The sequence below is a fragment of the Barbus barbus genome (assembly GCF_936440315.1).
Source record: "Barbus barbus genome assembly, chromosome: 17".
NCBI classification, from domain to species: domain Eukaryota; kingdom Metazoa; phylum Chordata; class Actinopteri; order Cypriniformes; family Cyprinidae; genus Barbus; species Barbus barbus.
In genome coordinates, this window is record NC_136745.1 from 8,344,815 (window position 1) to 8,366,247 (window position 21,433).

Below are 21,433 nucleotides of genomic sequence, written 5' to 3' on the forward strand. Positions count from 1 at the left end.
CAATTCTGTGTATGTGTACAATGTTCAAAAGTTTGGGATCAGTAAGATTTCTTTTAAAGAAATTATAAGAAAATTTAACAAGAATGCATTAAATTGATCAAACGTGACAGTCAAGACATTTGTAATGTTACAAAAGATTTCTATTTCAAATAAATGTTGTTCTTCTGAACTTTTTATTCATTAAAGAATCCTAAAAAATATAATTGATCTCAGTTTCTTCAAAATTATGAACCAACACTACTGTTTTCAATATTGATAATAATCAGTCATGTTTCTTGAGCAGCAAATCATCATATTATATAGACTACCTATTTTCCGCAAGCAGTGACATTTTATTAACTTTTATATTTTATTAACATTATTAACTCACAAATGCATCCAAAATATATAACATGAACATTTATCTGAAATTTGCACATCCTGGGACATTCACAACAAAAATACACTTTTTAAATAATAAAGAAAAATAAATAAGTAATGAGTAATCTTATGACATGACAACAGTCAATAACTTTTTTTTTTAAATGTTATTAAAAAAAATTGTACAGAAATAAATAGCAAAAATAAAGCTCTTAAACCTCATTTGCTTCACAAACGCATTTAACAAGTTGTGCTTGTCTCTGTCCCTGGAGTCATTTTTACCTGACTTGGATGCTGAACAGCATCTTAGTCTGTTTAATACTGCCTGCTCAGAGGTTTTGAATGCCACTGCTCCTTTTAAACCTAAGAAGTCAAAGCCTAAAACTGAACCATGGCTCAATGATAACATCCGCTCTCTGAGGCAAGCTTGTAGAAGAGCTGAACGAAAATAGAAAAAGGACAAATTGCTAATTTCATATGAAATGCTTAAAGTCTGTTTTGCTACTTTTCAGAAAGCAGTGAAATCCGCTAAATCTAAGTATTTTTCTAATTTATTTTCAAAGAATCATCATAGCTCTAAAGCCTTATTTTCTGTTATAAAGTCTGTGTTAAATCCTCCTGTAAATGTGATTTCAAATCCCTCAGTGTCTCAAGGTTTTTCTGTGATAAGATTAGTACTCTGAGATCTCAGTTGCAACCACTTGCTAATGCTTCACCTGAATTTTGCTGCTCTTCAGCCATATGGAGTGATTTTGATCCATTTTCTCTCCAGTCTCTCTTCTTTTTGCTCTCATGATGTTCTCCCTCCACGTATTTTGAAACAAATTTTCGATTCGGTTGGACCTAGTTTGGTGTCGTTTCTGAATAAGTGTCTAGCTTCAGAGACTATACCTGATAGCCTCAAAGAAGCTACTGTGACACCTCTTCTTAAGAAACCTTCTCTTGATGCTAGTAATTTTAATCATTTTCAACCCATCTCAAATCTTCCGTTTATTACAAAAGCACTGGTGAAAACTGTTTATTCAGCTACAGTCTTTCCTTAGTGCAAGTTATATTTTTGAAACCTTCCAGTCTGGTTTTAAGCCTCTGCATAGCATAGAGTTTGCTTTATTACGGGTTTGTTACTTTGTTGGCGACTGACTCTGGTGACTCTGTTATCCTAATTCTGTTAGACTTAACCTCGGCTTTTGATACAGTTGATCATAAAACTCTTTTATCTCGACTAGAATATTTTGTGGGTATCCAGTTCTTAGCTGGTTCAAATCATATTTAACAAATAAAAGTTTGTCTGTCAGATTGGGTAATTTTTCTTCATTGCCTGCTAAACTTTTCTGTGGAGTGCTGCAGGGTTCTATTCTCGCACACATTCTTTTTTCGTTGTATTTACTTCCTTTGGGCTCTATTTTCAGAAAGCACGGTGTATCATTTAACTGCTATGCAGATGATACCCAAATTTATCTACCCCTGAAACGAAATAAACATGCTGCTCTGGAATCTCTTTTTGCATGCCTGGATGAAGTGAAAATGTGGTTCTCTCAAAATGTTTTTTTGATTTCTGAATGAATCAAAAACCGAGGTTATAGTCTTTGGCCCTAGTGAAAATTCAGGGAGCAGAATTATCGATTTGAACTACCTTGCTCCTTTTACTTCTTCCTGTATTAAGAACCTAGGCGTTTTTTGGGATCAGTCTTAAATTTGATAAACAAATAAATGCGGTTATTAGTTCCTGTTTTTTTTCAGCTACGCCTTCTCTCCAAAACTAAATCTTTTCTCTCTGTGAAGACTATAGAGACTACTATCCATCCGCTCATTATAACTCGCTTGGATTACTGCAACTCTCTCTATCTTGGCATTTCTAAATCTTCCATCGCTCATCTCCAATTAGTACAAAACGCCGCTGCTAAATTACTCAAAGGATAATCGTAAATTTGATCACGTTACTCCAATTCTGAAATCGTTACATTGGTTACCTGTGCATCTTAGAATTGAGTTCAAAATTCTTCTCTTTGTTTTTAAATCTATAAATAATCTGGCACCAAGCTATCTATCTGATCAACTTTATCCATACAATCCTACTCGAAATCTGAGGTCTGGTGATCAAAGACTTCTCTCTGTTCCCAGATCACGTTTAAAGCATAGAGGGGATAGAGCCTTTGCGGTTGCTGTCTCTAGGCTGTGGAACAGCCTTCCAGCCTATATCAGATCGGCACAGTCTTTAACTGTTTTTAAATCATCTCTTAAAACCTATTTCGTTTCTTTGGCTTTTAATTCACTGTGAGTTTATGATATGAAACTGTGGGTTGTCCTGTGTTCTATGTATTTCTTTGGTCAGCCGTGCTTGCTGTTTTTAAATGTGCTATAAAAATTAAACAGACTTGATACTTGAAACTTGATTTGCTTTGAGAACTTAATTTAAAACTTGATTTTCTTGATTTTCTTTTTTTTGGCTGCTACTATTCATCACATGGGTCTCATGCAGATATGCAGGGCTAAGTGCTAATTATCTTTCCCTATCGATACTCCACTCGTACTGCGTCTTGCTAAAGACGCTATGGGAAAAAGCCTTTTTTCTCCTTTACTGAAGCCTTATTCAATCACGCAGTGAAACTGCACGATCATTGGTTCGTGCAGTGTGTTAAAAACGAACCAATGTGTCGGCAGCGGAGCTGCATGAGCCTATGGCGACGGAGCCCGCCAGATCCCGCCAGAATGGGCGGGGTTATCTGGCTATATAATCGGCCGTCTGGCCATAGGATCCTCAGATTTCTTCTCCTTCAGCGACGACATCTCGCCTTCGCTGATCCCAAGAAGCCGCCTCGCCGTTGACACGCCTCGCAGCTGAGCCAGAGACCTCCTGCCAGCTGAGACGCCGCTTTCACCGCGCTCCAGCCCCGCAGAAGCCCCGGTCTGTTCGCTGCCGCCATCCGGTGAGTGCTATAAAAATGCATATTTATCGGCGTTGTTGCAAATGCCGCAACAGCGAGTGTGGCTCGTGCAGGGGATCCTGCACGATGCAAAGAGCAGTGAGCGCGTGCCGCCTGTCTGGGTCTCGCCCACGCACTGACTGCGCGCTTACTGAGACAGCTCGTTCGAGTATGAGTCTCGCTCTTCCCGCTCGCTGTCCGTCTCTGTGGAGGCAGCTCCGCTCTCCCGTTTCCTCTCTCTCAGCAAAGCTCGGAGAATGAAACATCAGAGCCACGGAGCTTCCTGCAGCGCTCGGATCCGCCGGTGTTCACACGTGAGAATCAGAGCTCCTCCTTCATTGGGCGGCTCTATTCTCTTTGGCGGACCGGAGTGGAAAGTTATGTGTGTGCGTCACTGAGACTGCGCTCACACAGGCAGCCTGCTTTCACCGAAAGCCGGGCTTTACTCTGATTTGCTCGCGGTCCTCTATGTAGCAGGCCCCGCCTCCCCCCTTCTCTTCTCCCAGTCAACTCGGAGACAGGAACAGCGAGTGAGGCTGAGCAATCAGGTTGAGTGATTTTTCGCGCCGGCTTAGCCCCGTGTGTTTCACTCTGCATACAGCGCTTTGATCTGCCAGCGCGTGTGGATTAGCGCGCCTCATTACATTGAGTGGCTCAATCCTTCTGCGCGCATTGTAAAATGCTGCGCTGGGCGGCCACCCACTCACGTTTATTTTCTCCCAGTCACCTCGGAGAAAAAGACGGTAAAATCGCATGGCTGGGCGTTCAGGCTTGAGTGATTTTTCGCGCCGGCATAGCCCCGTGTGTTTCACTCTGCATACAGCGCTTTGATCTGCCAGCGCGTGTGGATTAGCGCGCCTCATTACATTGAGTGGCTCAATCCTTCTGTGCACATTGTAACATGCTGCACTGGGCGGCCCCGACTCTCGCGTTTCTCTTCTCCCAGTCAGCTCGGAGAAGGAGACGGATAAAAAAAAAAAAAAAAAAAAAAAAAAAAAAAAAAGGCTTGAGTGATTTTTCGCGCCGGCATAGCCCCGCGTTTTTCACTCTGCATACAGTCTTTGATCTGCCAGTGTGTTTACACTAAGTATTAGCGCCTCTTGCAGCTCTTTGATCTGCCAGCGCTACTTTCATTATGAAAGCTTCAGTCTGTCCCTGCCGCGCTCACGGTCCCTTTCTTCAATGAAGGTGGCCACGCCTCCCCTGCTCTAGTGTTTCTACTCTCCCAGTTATCTCGGGGAAGAAACTGCAAGCTCCAGGGTTCGCGCGATCAAGCTTGAGTGAATTTACGCCAGGGCAGCCCCGCGTTTCACTCTTTGATCTTGGCTCGCCTGCTTCAGTGAAGATGGCCCCTCCCCTCGTCCGCTACGAGCGGATCTGAGAGGATGCGCGCGGCACTTTTGATCTGCTGGTGTGTTTACACAATGGTAATTAATACCCCTCTTCTAAGAGTGGTTGATCCTTTTAGGCAGATCGAAAGCAAGTTGTCACTATGATTATAACTGACAGCTTCAGACTCCTGACGCTTCTGGGCTGTGCCCACGGCCCAAATGGCCTCTGTCATGCCTCCAAACACCCCGTTTAGCTCCGGGTGCCGATGGCAATGAGTTTGTGGTAAATACTGTTGTGAACACTGGGCCCTTTCAAAAAGCGCCCACACAACTGATCGCTGTTATAGCAAGGAAATAAAACACAAACATTTTCAAAAGGGAGTACATTCCTCTCCCTCTTATCACGAGCTTCAGGTCCCCGCTTGGCGGCCTGCCACTCGAGTTTATCCTGCCCCTTGCCACGCGGGCCAAGGCCTGGAGGGCCATCCCCGGAGTGTCAGAATGGGTTATACGGATAATAGAACGAGGTTACTCACTCCAATTCGCTCGCAGACCCCCGCGCTTCAGCGGCGTGGTCTCCTCTTCTGTAGACGGCTAGAACGCTCACGTTCTACGTTCAGAAATGATGATGCTGTTGAAAAAAGGAGCCATAGAAATGGTTCCTCCAGCTCAGAGCGAATCAGGCTTTACAGCCATTACTTCCTCGTTCCCAAGAAGGATGGCGGCCTCCGGCCCATCCTCGATCTCAGACGCCTGAATCGCGCCCTCGTGAGGAGGTCGTTCAGGATGATCACACTGAAGCAGATCCTCTCGCAAATTCGCTCAGAGGACTGGTTCTGTTCCCTGGACCTGAAAGACGCATACTTTCACGTCCAGATAGCCCCCCCATCACAGACGATTCTTGAGATTCGCCTTTGAGGGAGTGGCTTATCAGTACACGGTCCTTTCCTTTGGACTGTCCCTGGCCCCACGCACTTTTACGAAGTGCATGGGCGCGGCTCTTTCCCCTCTCAGGCAGATGGGAATCCGCATTCTCAATTACCTCGACGACTGGCTCATTCTGGCCCAGTCAGAGGTACAACTACTCTCACACAGAGCCCTCCTCCTCAGCCACCTAGAATGCCTGGGGCTCAGGGTCAATTTTGCCAAGAGCGCGCTGTTTCCCAGCCGACGGATGTCGTTTCTGGGAACAGTTTTGGACTCAGCTCAGATGAGAGCTGTGCTAGCGCTGGAACGCGCTCTGGCCATTTAAAAGCTCGCAGCCTCCTTCCAGAGCGGCACCGCTCGCCCCGTCAAAGCGTTTCAGAGGATGCTGGGCCTCATGGCCACAGCATCGCCGGTGCTACAGTTGGGCCTGCTTCGCATGCGGCCCCTTCAGCGCTGGTTGAAACCACGGGTTCCACCCCACGCATGGCGACATGATCGCCTACATATCAGGGTGAGCCAGGCCTGTGTAACAGCCCTGGTCCCCTGGAAGAACCCACGATGGTTCAGAAAGGGTGTGACCATAGGGATGGTCTGAAGCAGGAAAGTTGTCACAACAGACGCCTCCAACATGGGTTGGGGGCGCTGTGCGAAGGCAAACCGACCTTTGGTCGAAGGCGGAGCAGAACCTCCACATCAACTGCTTAGAAATGCTAGCAGTGTGTCGAGCCTGCCAGTTTTTCCTGCCAGAGCTAAAGGGACGACATTTGCTGATCCGCTCAGACAACATGTCAGTGGTGTCCTATGTAAATCACCAGGGAGGTCTCTCCTCGAAGCGCCTCTTCCTTATGGTAGAGCGACTTCTGGAGTGGGCTCAGCTCAACTTGCGCTCGCTGAGAGCAGCAAATTTGCCGGGCAGATTGAACCGAGGAGCGGATATGCTATCACGGAGCAACGTCCCCTCAGAAGAGTGGATGCTCCATCCGCAGACGGTTCGAATGATCTGGAGAATCTTTGGCAAGGCCGAAGTAGACCTTTTCGCCTCCAAAGACAACTCTCACTGCCCAGCCTATTATTCGAAGGCCAAGGACGCGTTGGCCCACGACTGGCCCAACCTCCTCCTTTATGCATACCCTCCGATCGCTCTGATTCCTCAGGTCATCAGGCGAATCAGGGAACAACGACACAAGGTCTTGTTGGTGGCCCCCCTGTGGGAGAACCAGCCTTGGATGTCAGAGCTGACCCAGCTGCTAACCGCAGCCCCCTGGTCCGTGCCCCTGAGACGAGATCTCCTCTCTCAGGTGAATGGTTTGTGGCACCCTCTTCCCAAACTGTGGGCGCTTCACCTCTGGCCGCTCAACGGGAGCCTACCAGCCTCCCAGAGCGAGTGCTAAATACCATTTCTGAGGCTAGAGCCCCGTCTACGAGACGCCTCTATGCCCTTAAATGGGCGGTTTTCTCCAAATGGTGTCTAAACCGCGGTGAGGACCCCCCTACATCTGAGTTGGCGGTGATTCTGTCCTTCCTGCAGGAACTGCCGGATAAAGGACGCTCTCCCTCCACACTCGGGGTGTTCGTATCGGCAATAGTGGCCTTCCACGCCCCTATTGCGGGCCAATCAGTGGGCAGGGACAATGCTATCGTCCGTTTTCTAAGGGGTGCCAAGAGGCTGAATCCGCCTCGGCCCCTTACTGTCCCTACATGGGACTTACCCACTGTGCTGAGGGCCCTGAGGGGCCCTCCTTTTTGAGCCGCTCCAGTCCACGAACCTTTGGTCACTGTCGCTGAAGACTGCTCTGCTACTAGCACTAGCGTCAGTCAAGCGAGTAGGAGACCTGCAGGCGCTCTCTGTGAGCCCCGCCTGCCTGGAATTTGGGCCAAACGACTCCAAGGTCGTCCTAAAACCAAGGCATGGATACGTACCTAAGGTACTTTCCACTCCGTTCAGAGCTCAGGTCATCAAACTCTCCGCGCTTCCTCCCTCCGAGGAGGACCGGGAGTTAATTTTGTGATGCCATGTTAGAGCCCTACGGATCTACTTTGAGCGTTCCACCTCCTTCAGGCGCACGGAACAGCTCTTTGTTAGCTTCGGTAACCGCGCCAAAGGGCTTCCGGTCACGAAGCAGAGACTCTCTAAGTGGATAGTGGATGCCGTTACGCTGGCTTACTCTTCCTTGGGCCTTCAATGCCCCATTGGAGTACGAGCCCATTTGACTAGAGGCATTGCCTCGTCACGGGCCTGGTCTAGCAGTGTGTCTATTACAGACATTTGTGCGGCGGCCGGCTGGGCCTCGCCGTCCACATTTGCAAGGTTTTATAAGCTGGACGTACCGGCCTTGCAGGCCAGGGTCCTATCTGCTTAGATGAGTATGACTTACGTTGTGGGAATAACCCTAACGGAGAACTCTTGACTGCACGGGCACTCAAGCTCTCTGATGGGTTCCTTGCATATCTCAGCCCTGAAAGTGCTGAGTATGCGAGGAATGCATGGAATGACCCGGGCCGAGCGTGACCCCTACGAGCTCAGCTCGCTTTAGCCCGAGTATACTATTATACTTCCCTCTGAGCATGGAATGCTTATGGAGGTATTTTACACAGTCGTTCCTCTACCATAGCACGGCGTGATTGAATTGTGTTCCCATAGCGTCTTTAGCAAGACGCAGTACGAGTGGAGTATCGATAGGGAACGTACTCGGTTACTATCGTAACCTCGGTTCCCTGAGATACGGAACGAGTACTGCGTACTTTGCCGTGCCAGGTAGCTGCACGACTCAGTCGTCGCTTCAGTCGAAGTAAACCTGAGGATCCTATGGCCAGACGGCCGATTATATAGCCAGATAACCCCGCCCATTCTGGCGGGATCTGGCGGGCTCCGTCGCCATAGGCTCATGCAGCTCCGCTGCCGACACATTGGTTCGTTTTTAACACACTGCACGAACCAATGATCGTGCAGTTTCACTGCGTGATTGAATAAGGCTTCAGTAAAGGAGAAAAAAGGCTTTTTCCCATAGCGTCTTTAGCAAGACGCAGTACTCGTTCCGTATCTCAGGGAACCGAGGTTACGATAGTAACCGAGTACGTTTCCAAATTAAAAGCAAATGCCGAAGAAAATCAACAGTGCTCTTTGGGTTTTTCCAGATAGGTCTAAAATAATTTTTCAGGTACAGAAAAGCGTTTCCTTTCTCAGTTGTTTATGTTAAGATATAACTGAGACTTTTGCAGTAATTTTGTCTGGAATTGTTCTTCCAAGCACAAAAATAAGCAAAAGAGAACACTTTATTTAGTATTTGCACGTTGACTGAGACGTGGCTCTCTGTGTGTGCGTGTAGAACTTCTCACACAGTGCTTGACACTTCCACCAGCTGTCCCGAGCGTTATTTACCTTCGCCCGTATTGAGTTTCAATGAGAATGCGTGCACTAGCGGTAATGCATAGACGGATATTGTGTGAAAATGTGGACAGTGCCAAAATAAAGATTTATACTACAGGTATCGATTTTTTTATGTGCAGCATTGATCCATTGTATCGTTAGACACTTGATAAATGTATTCATCCATATCGATGGATCGCTATACTCCTAATATATATTATATATTACACACACACACACGCACAATGTAAAAGGATCAAAATCTTTTTCTCTCTATATGCTAATTAAAACTATAATCTGCTCAGTGGTTGTGAGGTAGTTCTGCATTTAAAACAGCATGTGGTGTGTGTGTGTGTGTCAGTGGGACTTTATCTGTCAGCTTTAGTGTGTTTGTCTGCCTCTGTCCTGCTGCTGCCCTCACTCAACATGACACTCACACACACACACGCACGCACGTGGCCGTCTCTGAGTGTACGGCTGACCTATCATGCCCGCGGGCTCTAAACTGTCACCGCAGAATAACATCAGAGAGCGGGAGCACAAGCGAGAGAGTGAAGGGACGAGTGAGCAAACAGGAAGTGAAAGGAAAGCAGAGGAACAAACACGCAGCCGGAGTCAGTTAGTCTCCTGTGAACTGTGAGACAGTTTCTGACTTTCTCAAACACACTCCAGCCACGCTGTCTGTCTGTGGCGCAAACATGAGACGGATAATCTGACAGCAGATAACCACCAGCCTGCCCGCAACACTCATTTACCTAAACCACAGAGAGACAGAGGGGAAGATCAAATGAATCTGTGGACCGAATTCCTGTCTGTGGTAGTTATTTGTGCAGCAGGTGTTGTAATGGCGTGTGTGGGTTACAGATAAACGCTCATCCGAATGCCGCTATTACCAACCCCACTAGCTGTTTTAAAAAAAATGATTAAAAAAATGATATGCATATAGAGAGAAAGAGAGAGAGAATCACATTAGAGAATTGCATTAACTTGCAACATCATCCATTAGTCTGAGATATACACAACAGTGACTGACTTCATCTTCAACACTACATCTGTTGGTAGTGTTGTAAACTCTACAAGCTTCGTTTTGTCAAATCATCTAATTGCAAAGTGTGTTTATGGAAGCTTGTTTCCGCAATACTGTATAATGAAAACATAAAAGTGACCTAATGCACATATAGAAAAAAGTAAGAATTTTTAGATCTAAAATCAGAATTAGAAAACAGAAGTCTGAATTATGAGGTATAAACTCATAATTATGAAGAAAATGTCTTATTTCTGAGATATAAACTCAAAATTGCAATGGGAAAAGTCTGATTTGTGAGATATAAACTCAATTATGAGGAAAAAAGTTATAATTGTGAGAAATAAGTTCAGAATTATAATGAAATAAGTTCAGAATTGTGAGAAATAAGTTCAGAATTGCAAGGGAAAGTCTGAATTGCGAGATATAAGTTTAAAATTACAAGGGAAAAATACTTATTTTTAGATATAAGCTCAGAATTCGGAGAAAAAAGTCTGACTTTCGAAATATAAACTGAATTGCATTTGAAAAAATTTAATTGTGAGATTTAAACTCAGAATTATGAGAAAACAAATTGTGAGATATAAATTCAGAATTGCAAGAAAACATCTGTTTTGTAAGATATAAACTCAGAATTACAATGGAAAAAGTCTGAGTTGTGAGATATTAACTCAGAATTGTAAGGAAAATGTCTGAATTCTGAGATATAAACTCAAAATTACAATTTAAAAAGTTTTATTTTTTAGATATAAACTATATAAAAAGATTTTCGAGATGGAAAAATATGAATTGTGAAATATAAACTTATGAGAAAAAAAAGTCAGAATTAGGAGATATAAATTCAGAATTGCAAGAAAATTTCTTTTTTTCCGAGATATAAACTCAGAATTACAATGGAAAAAGTCTCAATTGTGAGATAAACTCAGAATTTCATGAAAAAAGTAAGATAAAAAGTTGTGGTTACATTTTTTATTTCGTTGCAGATATAAGCTTCCATATTTTGTGCATTTTCATTAATAATAAGTGACTCTTTTTTCGATACCTGTTCCAATGACATTCAAGCATTAAGTGTTGAAATGTTTTTGGAGATCTGTATACTCAGACAGTATCTTTTGTTTGAAGCACACTGAATGTTGAAGTAGCAGGAACATTAACGGGATCAGAATGGAATTGTCAGTGCAGCTTGAAGTGCATTAGTGTTTTGATTCACTCAGCACACTCAAATCTACTTCAGATGTAATGCTTATATTATAATCCATGTTTTTCTCATTTTAAAAATAATACGATTTTCTCAGAACCTTTAGCATGTACCGTGTGTGCGTTTTGTGACTAGACTTTCAAAACATATATTCCTAGTAAAGGTGTAGAATAATTTCCTATATTAAAGGGGTCATATGATGCGATTTCAAGTTTTCCTTTCTCTTTAGAGTGTTACAAGCTGTTCATGCATAGATAAGATCCCTGAAGTTGCAAAGACTAAAGTTTCAAAACCAAAGAGATATTCTTATAAAAGTTAAGACTTTTTCACGGCCTCCTAAAACGGCTCATTCAAACACGCCCCCACATGTCTACGTCACGATGTGGGGAGATTTTCAAAACACCGCCCAAATGTTTACGCAAAGAAAGGGGGCGTGATTTTTATTCTGGCTGTAGTATTGTTGCTGCCACCGGCGCCATGTCGTGGAGATGCTGTGTTTCGTTGTGAAAGTACTTTGTTTGGGCTTCCAAAAGAGGACACAACTAGAAATCAGTGGTTAAGTTATATTTACAACACTGTTCCAGAGCAGTACAATGCAAATATTAGAGTGTGTGCAGCACAATTTGCGGAGGGCTATTTCCTGAACCTGGCAGGAGAGTAGCCTACAATGCAGGCGTGCACAAAGGCTGTTTCTATAAAGTGGGGCAATTCCAACTTTGCAAGGACAGTCTGACTCTTCTGACTCACAGCCTGTAAGTATGTTTCTGCTACTGAATATTCAAACGCTAGTTTTGAGCAGTGTAGAGTAGTGCTTGTTGTTTGTCGTTCCTCCAATCACAAATGCATACATGGTAATGTTTATGTGGCGCAATGCAACACAGCGCGTAAAAAGACGCTATAAGTCATTATAATAAGTAATTATATCCACACCGGATGCAACAAATGCCTCGTTTTTATTGTTTTAGTCTCGTCGTGCTGGGACACGGCATCACAATACGGTGAGGGGTGTAACATTTCCGTCACATGCTTGAGGTATTCGGCCAATCACAACACACTTGATAGCTGGCCAATCAGAGCACACCTCGCTTCTCAGAACGATTAGCTTTGTAAAAATTTACGCGTTTCAGAAAGGCGGGGCATAGAGGAACAACAATAATGTACAGTATGTGGAAAATTATGTGTATTTTGAACTTTAAACCACATAAACACATTGCATTACACCAAATACACAAAGTATTGTTCTTTTTAGCAATGTCATATGACCCATTTAAGTTGATAATAACTGCTGAGTTTGCATGTTGCTGAGTTTGTTTTTTTCTGGTACCTTTGTATAGAAATTAAAATATTTTTCATAAACTTTTTCGATATTTGTCACTGATTTCCTGGGGTGTTTTTACCTTTATAAGGGCAGTTTTTCCCAACCATATTAGATATATGCATCATCTTTTATGTCAAATTCAAACAATTCAGTTTGAATAATAAGACAAAGTACCCAAAAAAAAAGTATCAACAAAATCCATTTTTTTTCACTGCAGAAGTGACAAAGAAGCAGGATCTAAAGTGGCACTAATACTGCAATTACAATTGCATGGATAATCCTATTAAATTAATGTTTAATAAATAATATTTTGAATATTAAAGGATGAAATAATTCCTTCAAAATGAAATTATACTCTGAATATGAAAATAAAACCAACAGTAGGTGGCGGTGAGAAACATTTAATGAGTGAGTCATTGAGTCATTTATTCAACCGATTTGTTCAAATGACTGATTCATTCAGAAACAAAGCAAGTGACTCTTTTTACGGATGAATCATTGATTTGTTCAAAAATGCTTATTCATTCAGTATCTAATCTTTGTTTGAAACTATTTTCATTGGTAAAATACAGCAAAAACAAACAATATTGTCTCAAATTTAACTCACAATATTAACTTATTGTATATTGAACTTCAGTATCACATTATCAAAACAATGTAATGTAGAAACTATATCATGTTAACTATATCATATAGATATTTCTATAAAAATGAGACAAAAATGCATTTTTTGCAAAGTAAATGATATATAAAATAGCAAAACAAAATTTGCGATATTATAAATGATACATATTGCGCACCAATGATTCCTGATGGTGAATGTCCATTACTGTAAACACATTTCTGCTCATTTTTACAAACTGTTTTAATCTTAACTTGTATTGAACCCGAAGCGTTCATTCAAAGACAACTCGCAAAGGTCATAATTTCCACAGAGAGAAGTTTCGCTGCTGTGGATAAAGGTTACAGCAGCGACGTTCGATTGTGAGAGTTTGCAGGCTGGAGAAGGTCTGCTGGCTTCTGCTTCTTCATCACCAGATTTGCAGACTCAGGTTTTGTCATTTTTAGGGTAAAATGAGTTTCACTTTTCCCTCAATTCCCCTTTGATTTGGAGCCATGAGCCCACAGACACATTTGGCCTAGTTTTGCTGAGACCACCGTAAACTTTGAGCAGAATTACAGCCTGGCTTTTGCTCACGGCCTGAGAGCTGTAGCTTATAGATGTTTACACCGGAATGATAAATATCTTCTGTAGCTTACCAACAGATGTAACTTATTCTCACATAAGTTATTGTTTTTAATTACATTCTTAATTTAAATTAACCACATATTTTACACTAAAACATCGATCTGCTTGAAGCTAAAGAGCCCCTAATGAGAGTTTAATGTCAAAGATTTGTTTATCCAGCCCGTAGCGGCTCCACTTTGGGACAGGACTGTGTTAGCAATCGGATTTGAAAAGCCCTTATAATGCAGCAGCCGTCGCTAATGTTGTGTGAGATTCGCCTGGAGTCTGTCGCTGAGATGAAAATCAGATCTTGCACTTGCTGTCATTTTTTCCACTTTCATAAAACAGTCAAAAGTGATGGGACCTGTGATTTGATTCGATTTATTTTTGTAATTATGATTTTATTTTATTATTAAGTTTATATTATACTTTTTGATAAGAGCTTTCAGTCAAGTGTTATAATTATTTATTACAAACAATTTATGTAAATTATTTAATTTATAAAATTTATATAAATTAAATTGTATAAACAGTTTTATTTTATTTTATTTTTAACAACTTTATTTTACTGATAGGTAGAATCACTAAAGTTTATTATTATTAGTAGTATTAACTTTATATTTATATTATATTTTTTTCAGTCAAGTGTTATTTATTGTATTGTATTATTTAATTATTATTTTTTTAACTTTATACTGTGACCTTATTTATTTTATTTTATTTTGTGTGTATTGTGACTTTTTTGCATTTAGTGTTTACCAAATGCATGCATTTTTTTCATGGGTGGAATCAATAAGTTTTGATTTTATGAAATGATGTACAGTATGCTGATGTATGGCTTAGATCTGTCATATTCCCAAATGTTTAAGAGGGATGAGAAGAGAAATTGTTTGTTTGCATTATCAAAGTACAGCACCTAAAGAGACCGGGTAAATAAAATATGCTTTAGATACAGATAAAGGCTGCTGTAACACATATAATTTAGCATTTTTTATCTTGTACTTTTGCAATGTCCTACAGTTCCTGGTAAATTAATTTTGTCTTGTAATAGTGTCAAGAAGTTGTTTGAGAAGTTGTTTTTGGAAGCAACATTAAAGACACCAAATTAATCAAATTATTTTTTTTTAAAAGGGATAGCTCACCTAGAAAATTAAAATTCTGTCATCTTTTGCTCACACTCAATTTGAGAATTTTGTTTTTCCATACTGTGGAAGTCAATGGCTACCGTCAACTGTTTGATTAACACAATTTTTAAAAATATCTTCTTTTGTTCAACAGAAGAAAGAAACTTCATATAAGTTTGAAACAACTTGAGGGTGAGTAAATGATTACAGAATTTTTGGGTGAACTATCACAGTAACTACAGTAATTTCACTGTTTAGTTGTAGTTTGAGAAGTAGTTTTTTGGAAGCAACATTGCAGACACCAAAATAAACTGATCTTTTAAATTTTGTATTTAAAGGGATAGCTCACCCCAAAAATTCTGTCATGCTTTACTCACCCTCAATTTTAGAATTTAATAACCAAGCAGTCGACGGTCGACTTCCATAGTTTTTTTCCTTCTTCTCCACACTATGGAAGTCAATGGCTACCGTCAACTGTTTGGTTAGAAACATTTTTCAAAAAATCTTCTTTTGTGTTCAACGGAAGAAAGAAATTCATACAGGTTTGAAACAACTTGAAGGTAAGTAAATGATGACAGAATTTGCATTTTTGGATGATCTATCACTTTACCTAATGTTATTTTATTTTACATTTTTTTTTGTTTTTTTATTTTATTGTTTGAGATACAGAAAAAGTCATTTTAGTTTAGTAGTAGTTGAGAGTCTTTTTTTTCCAAGTAAATTTGCAGACACCAATTTTTTTTTTTTTTTACATTTTTTATTTAATTTATTTTTTTATTATTATTGTTTTGTATTGCTTGAGTTACAGGAAAAAGTAGATTTCTTTTTAACTTTTGCAACTTTGTGAATATACTTTAAAACCGCTGTTTCTGGTCAAGAAATGTCACTGTTTAGTAGTAGTTTTTTTTTTTAAAGCAATATTGCGGACACCAAAATAATCAAATAGATCTGGATGAACATTTAACCACTAAAAACTGAAAAGCAGCAGATGCCACTGACTGGTTCAGAGCCATAACATAGCGTGTGAATAGAGACCTGTGTCAGACTTGAGTTTGGCTCGATCATTGAATCGAATGCCGCCGCAGACCGTCCTTTTACTATACAGCTTTCATTAAAAACGTCAGCAAACAGTCTGTCTGGACACTTATCTCAGTGTCAGACCAGAAGTCATCATCTCTGTCTTATTTCACACTGTCCTTCAATCATAAAGCTATTTTCTTCTTTCTGAAGGTCGTGGCGGTAGCATTGAAGCTTGACTTGTGTCTGTCTGAGGATTTTAAATGTGTGCCATTGTGTGTTTCTGTAGGACGATTACTTCAGAACCTGGAACCCCAACAAAGCACAAGACCAAGGTAAGGAGATTCAGCAAAAACGCGTGTTTCTTTTATCCATTTATCCACCTGACCCTGTAGTCTCACCTCTCTTCTCTCCTAACCGTCCTTTCTGCTTCATACATGCTGTATCTCTACCCAGATTAATCATAAAAAAAACTCCAATCAAGTGCTGGAATCTTCATTTCAGTGTATCGATCCTCGTCTCTGCTTCAGACATGAATCAATACAGCGAGCCAGAAACACACACACATAGCTAAATGAAGACATATCATAGACTTCTATTATTTTTATAGAAAGATAATTATAATTAGACCAATCCAAATTCTAAGACAAAACGTGTGTATTTCATTCATGAATGGTTTCTCTGATTGAGGGCTTTAGATTTAGTTCACTTCTGAAGACCGGAGAGCAATTTGCGCTCAAATTATAGCAAACACACACACACACACACACACACACACACACACAGCATTCATTAAAAAGGATGCAAATCTAACAAATAAGGTTTAGAAATGTTTTTCTGAATCATCAGGGAAATCAAAGAGCTCAAATGAGCAGAAGAATTAGCTTTCTAAATAATTTTAGTGGTCAGTACCTGTAGGGATAATTCATTGTGTGCAATCACAATGTTTTTACCTCATTTCAGAGTATTCAGTCAAGTCTCAGCATGTGCAAATATGTGTTTGAATGACTCACGTTACATTATTAGCTGCAACCATGATATGCAAATACTTTTTTAGCTGGTTCGCTTAATATTTTTTTTGTGCAACAAAGGTATCTGCATGTTTAAAGGAAAGACATTTTAAGACCAGGATGTTCAGATGAGCAGATGCAGAGCAGTGTTTTCATCAGAGCATGTGCTGCTGCTGCAGTGAATCCTGTCATAGACACACAATGTTTCATCTGATGAGTCACACGTTTACTGTATCAGTTTCACTAGAATGACTGTACAGAGCTAATATGTGACCCTGGACCACAAAACCAGTCAAAAAAAGTCGCTGGGGTATATTTGTAGCAATAGCCAAAAGTACATTGTATGGGTCAAAATGATCATTTTTTCTTTTATGCCAAAAATCATTAGGATATTAAGTAAAGATCATGCTCCATGAAGATATTTCGTAAATTTCCTACCTCAAATATATCAAAACTTGATTTTTTATATGTAATATGCACTCCTAATAACTCCCATTTGAACAGTTTTAAAGGCGATTTTCTCAATATTTAGATTTTTTTTTTTGGTCCCTCAGATTCCAGATTTTCAAATAGCTGTATCTCGGCCAAATATTGTCCGATCCTAACAAACCATACATCAATGGAAAGCTTATTTATTCAGCTTTCGGATGATGCATAAATCTCAATTTCGAAAAATTGACCCTTAAACATAATACGTACACACAAACACACACATTGCAGGCAATGAACTTGAAGAAAGCTTAAACCAGCACTCTTTTGCTAATTACTGAAAATTTTGCCCTGAGGGAATTTCAAACAGAAAACTTGTCTGTCTTTGCTCTTAAATGACTTCAACCAGTTTCCAGCAGATTTGTTTGATATTACTTGCTTTAAGTTGAGTTTCCATTCCTTTCCTGGTTGAGGGAACCCCGGGTGCGGATTGGTTGCTGATGTGTCGTCGTCTGACGCGTTTCAAGGAATGCCCTTCGGTGGTTGGTTGGCTTCTTTGTGACGTGATGATGCTCGAAGGTCTTCCTTGAGTTCCTTTCGCGTAGCTTCAGACTTTCAACGGTTTCTTCAGAAGTTTGACTAAGTATTGATAGTTATTCAATGCTCGGCCAGATGTTAATGGCTGGGAGCGCTTTTGATCAGAGCAGGAGCCGAAGTTTCACCAGGTCAGCGCGCGAGCAAGCAAAGAGAGGCACGCACCAAAGTTGGGTGTCTGTCTTTATTGGGCTGATTTCAGTCTGCCCCTTTTGCTGTTTGACCCAATCACAAGTGTTTCTGTAGGGCGGAGCCCCGCCTCGCACAGCTCAGTTTTCCGTGCGTAAATAAATAATTTCCTTTGCTGAATTATTCCCTAACATGAAGAACATATCCTAGCAGATTCCTATAAGTGTTTTAATCATACGTTATGATGAGAAAGGTCCATTTTCATCCACTCCAAATTATTGCTGACGCAACTAGCTTTCATTCGAAATCAAACACCAAGTATTTTGCATACCCAAAGTACATATATCAATTTTATCTATTACACGGTTAAGGCATAGATTAAATGACCCTAAATTCTAAATAATCACACCAAGCATGTGAAACATGATATAAAAAATTATACATCAAAAGATTACAACAATACCATAGATTCCAATAACACAGCAAGCTTAATTTCATTTCATGAAATACAACCTGAATATATATTGTAAATATATTGTATATATTGCTTTTGAGTATATTGCTTTAATAGAAATAGGAATAAAGGAATATCTGTTGGCAGAGAGATATTCCTCTGCCCCCAGTTTTGCTTAGTTGCTTGCTGCTTGCTCGCGCGCTGTTTGAAACTTCAGCTCCTCATCTGATTGCGCTCTCAGCCATATACTATCTGGCGAGGATCCACACATGCCTTCAAAGTTCTGACCAAAGAAACTTTAACACCTGAAGCCGAAAGAACTCTAAACAGACTTCCTAAGCGCGTCATCACGTCACAGAGAAACCAACCAATTGCAAGAGGGCATCCCCAGTGACATCACGCAACAGCGATTTCAGCAGCCAATCCGCACCCGGGGTTCCCTCAACCAGGAAAGGAACGAAACAACTCAGAGCAAGTAATCAAATAATTCTTCATAATTCTGCTGGAAACTGGTTGCATTCATCTTTAAGAGTAAAGATAGTAAAGTTCCTTGCTTGTGACTCCCTTAGGTTGAAGTTGGAGCATTCTTGGAAACGAGCATTAGAACTTTAAACTCTCTTCAAATCAAAACCATTCATTGCCTGCAGCGTGTATGTGTGTTTGTGTGTGTACGTATTCTGTTTTGTGTTATTTTAGCTTAGTAGTGTTGTAGAGTAGCAAATAAACTTTGATTTATTAAGAAATCTTTGTCTGGTGCTATTTGATTTTTAAGTCTTAAACTATTTGCCAAAGATCGCGTTACCTATGCTAAAATTTACTTATGCTAAAATTACCTAATCAATTCGGTATTACTGTGGCCATGGGAATAATCTGAATTGTTAAAACATACTGGTTTTAATGCTTGTTGGACAAGTCGTTAATGAGGTATCGTTAATAAGGTATAAGTTGGACATTTTGATTAATATCCATTAATCATACAAATATGAAATCGATACGACTCCATTTCCAGAAACTAAAATTAAATTAATAGTTCTAAAATTACTACAGAAGGAAAAAAAACCCCTGAAAAACCTCTTGAAGTGATGAAATCCTTCACAGATGCTTGTGCTAAAGCCGCAATAGAGGGTCAGTTTTTGAAACGCTGTGTTTGATCTTAAATTAACATCCGCTCTGCTGAGCACTTCTGCTAACGATTATGATAAACCACCATGAATAACCAATCAAGCTCTATTGTTTTTACACAAACACCAATAGAGACCAGCAGACAGATGCATGCATGACCACACCATATGGAGACTGAGAGAAGGAGTGTTTGTGTGTGTGTACCATCTGCACTAGTTTTGTCCTGTGTGAATGACTCCTTTAAGAAAAGCCACAAAGCATGATTTCTGTAACTAATCCTACCATTCTCACACTCTTCTGATCAGCTCACCTCACTGATCTCGGTAAATAGCATCGCTCTGAAACCCACTGAGCTGATTCGCTCTCTACTCACTATCGAACACCTTCTTCAGGGCCCTAATAAATGACTGACAGCCACATATGCAGTTAGACTTACCACTCAAACAACCATGAAAAGGATTAATCTCAAAGTATCAGAATCAGAATCAGAATCAGAATGAGAATGAGCTTTATTGGCCAGGTATGTTTACACATACAAGGAATTTGTTACAGTGACAGAAGCTCCACAGTGCAAAAGAAAGACAGCAACAGGACACAGATAATAAAAGAATAATATCCAAATATCCAAATAGGCAACGTACAAAGCAGCAAAAACACAAAATATAATATAGACAATTATGTATGTACAGGTCAAGTATGTGCAAATTAGAAATGAGAAAATAAAAATAAAATAAGTGAGTGTGGTGAATGGATAATTAATTAGTTGTGTGTTCCACGTTTATTTATTGAGTGTTCATGAGATGTATTGACTGAGGGAAGAAACTGTTCCTGTGTCTGGTTGTTCTGTTGCTCAGAGCTCTGTAGCGTCGACCAGATGGTAACAGTTCAAAGAAGGGAGTGTGCTGGATGTGAGGGGTCCAGAGTGATTTTACTAGCCCTTTTGCTCACTCTGGATAAGTACAGTTCTTGGAGAGTGGGGAGGGTTGTACCAATGATTTGCTCAGCAGTCCGGACTACCCTCTGTAGTCCTCTGAGGTCAGATTTGGTAGCTGAGCTGAACCAGACAGTTATTGAAGTGCAGAGGATGGATTCAATGATGGCGGAGTAGAACTGTTTTAGCAGCTCCTGTGGCAGGTTGAACTTCCTCAGCTGGCGAAGAAAGTACAACCTCTGCTGGGCTTTTCTGACAATGGAGTCTATGTGAATATCCCACTTCAGGTCCTGAGAGATGGTGGTGCCCAGGAATTTGAATGACTCCACTGCAGTCACAGTGCTGTTCATGATGGTGAGTGGGGGGAGAGCAGGGGGGTTTCTCCTGAAGTCCATGATCATCTCCACAGTTTTGAGCGTATTCAGCTCCAGGTTGTTAAGACTGCACCAGACAGCCAGCTCCTTAACCTCCTGTCTGTAAGCAGACTCATCACCATCCTAGATGAGGCCGATCAGTATGGTGTCATCTGCAAACTTCAGGAGTTTGACAGAGGGGTCTTTAGATGTTCAGCCGTTGGTGTAGAGGGAGAAGAGCAATGGGAAGAGTACGCAGCCCTGAGGAGCTCCAGTGCTGATGGTACGAGTGCTGGATGTGAATTTACCAAGCTTTACTAACTGCTGTCTGTCTGCCAGGAAGCTGTTGATCCACTGACAGACAGAGGTGGGGACGGAGAGCTCAGTTAGTTTATTCTGAAGGGTTTCCGTGATGATGGTGTTAAAAACTCCTGTGGCGAGTAGAACGGCTTGCAGTTAATGAAGAGCGTTTCTAGATCTGAACAGCACATTTTCTTTAACACAGTTACATCTGTACACCACCTCTCACTGATGTAAAAGCACATCCCGTCGCCGCACGATTTCCCCGTTGATTCCGTGTCCCGATCTGCTCT

General features: G+C 41.0%; 1 protein-coding gene across 1 annotated transcript in view; it reads left to right on the top strand.

Annotated features, from left to right (window-relative positions):
- LOC306883681 (testican-1-like) overlaps positions 1-21,433 on the top strand; it is a 259,044-nt gene that overhangs the window by 121,610 nt on the left and 116,001 nt on the right. Inside the window, exon 3 of the mRNA XM_079439077.1 lies at positions 16,108-16,153. Within this exon, the coding sequence (XP_079295203.1) occupies positions 16,108-16,153 (46 nt within the window). The remainder of the gene's footprint in view (positions 1-16,107; positions 16,154-21,433) is intronic.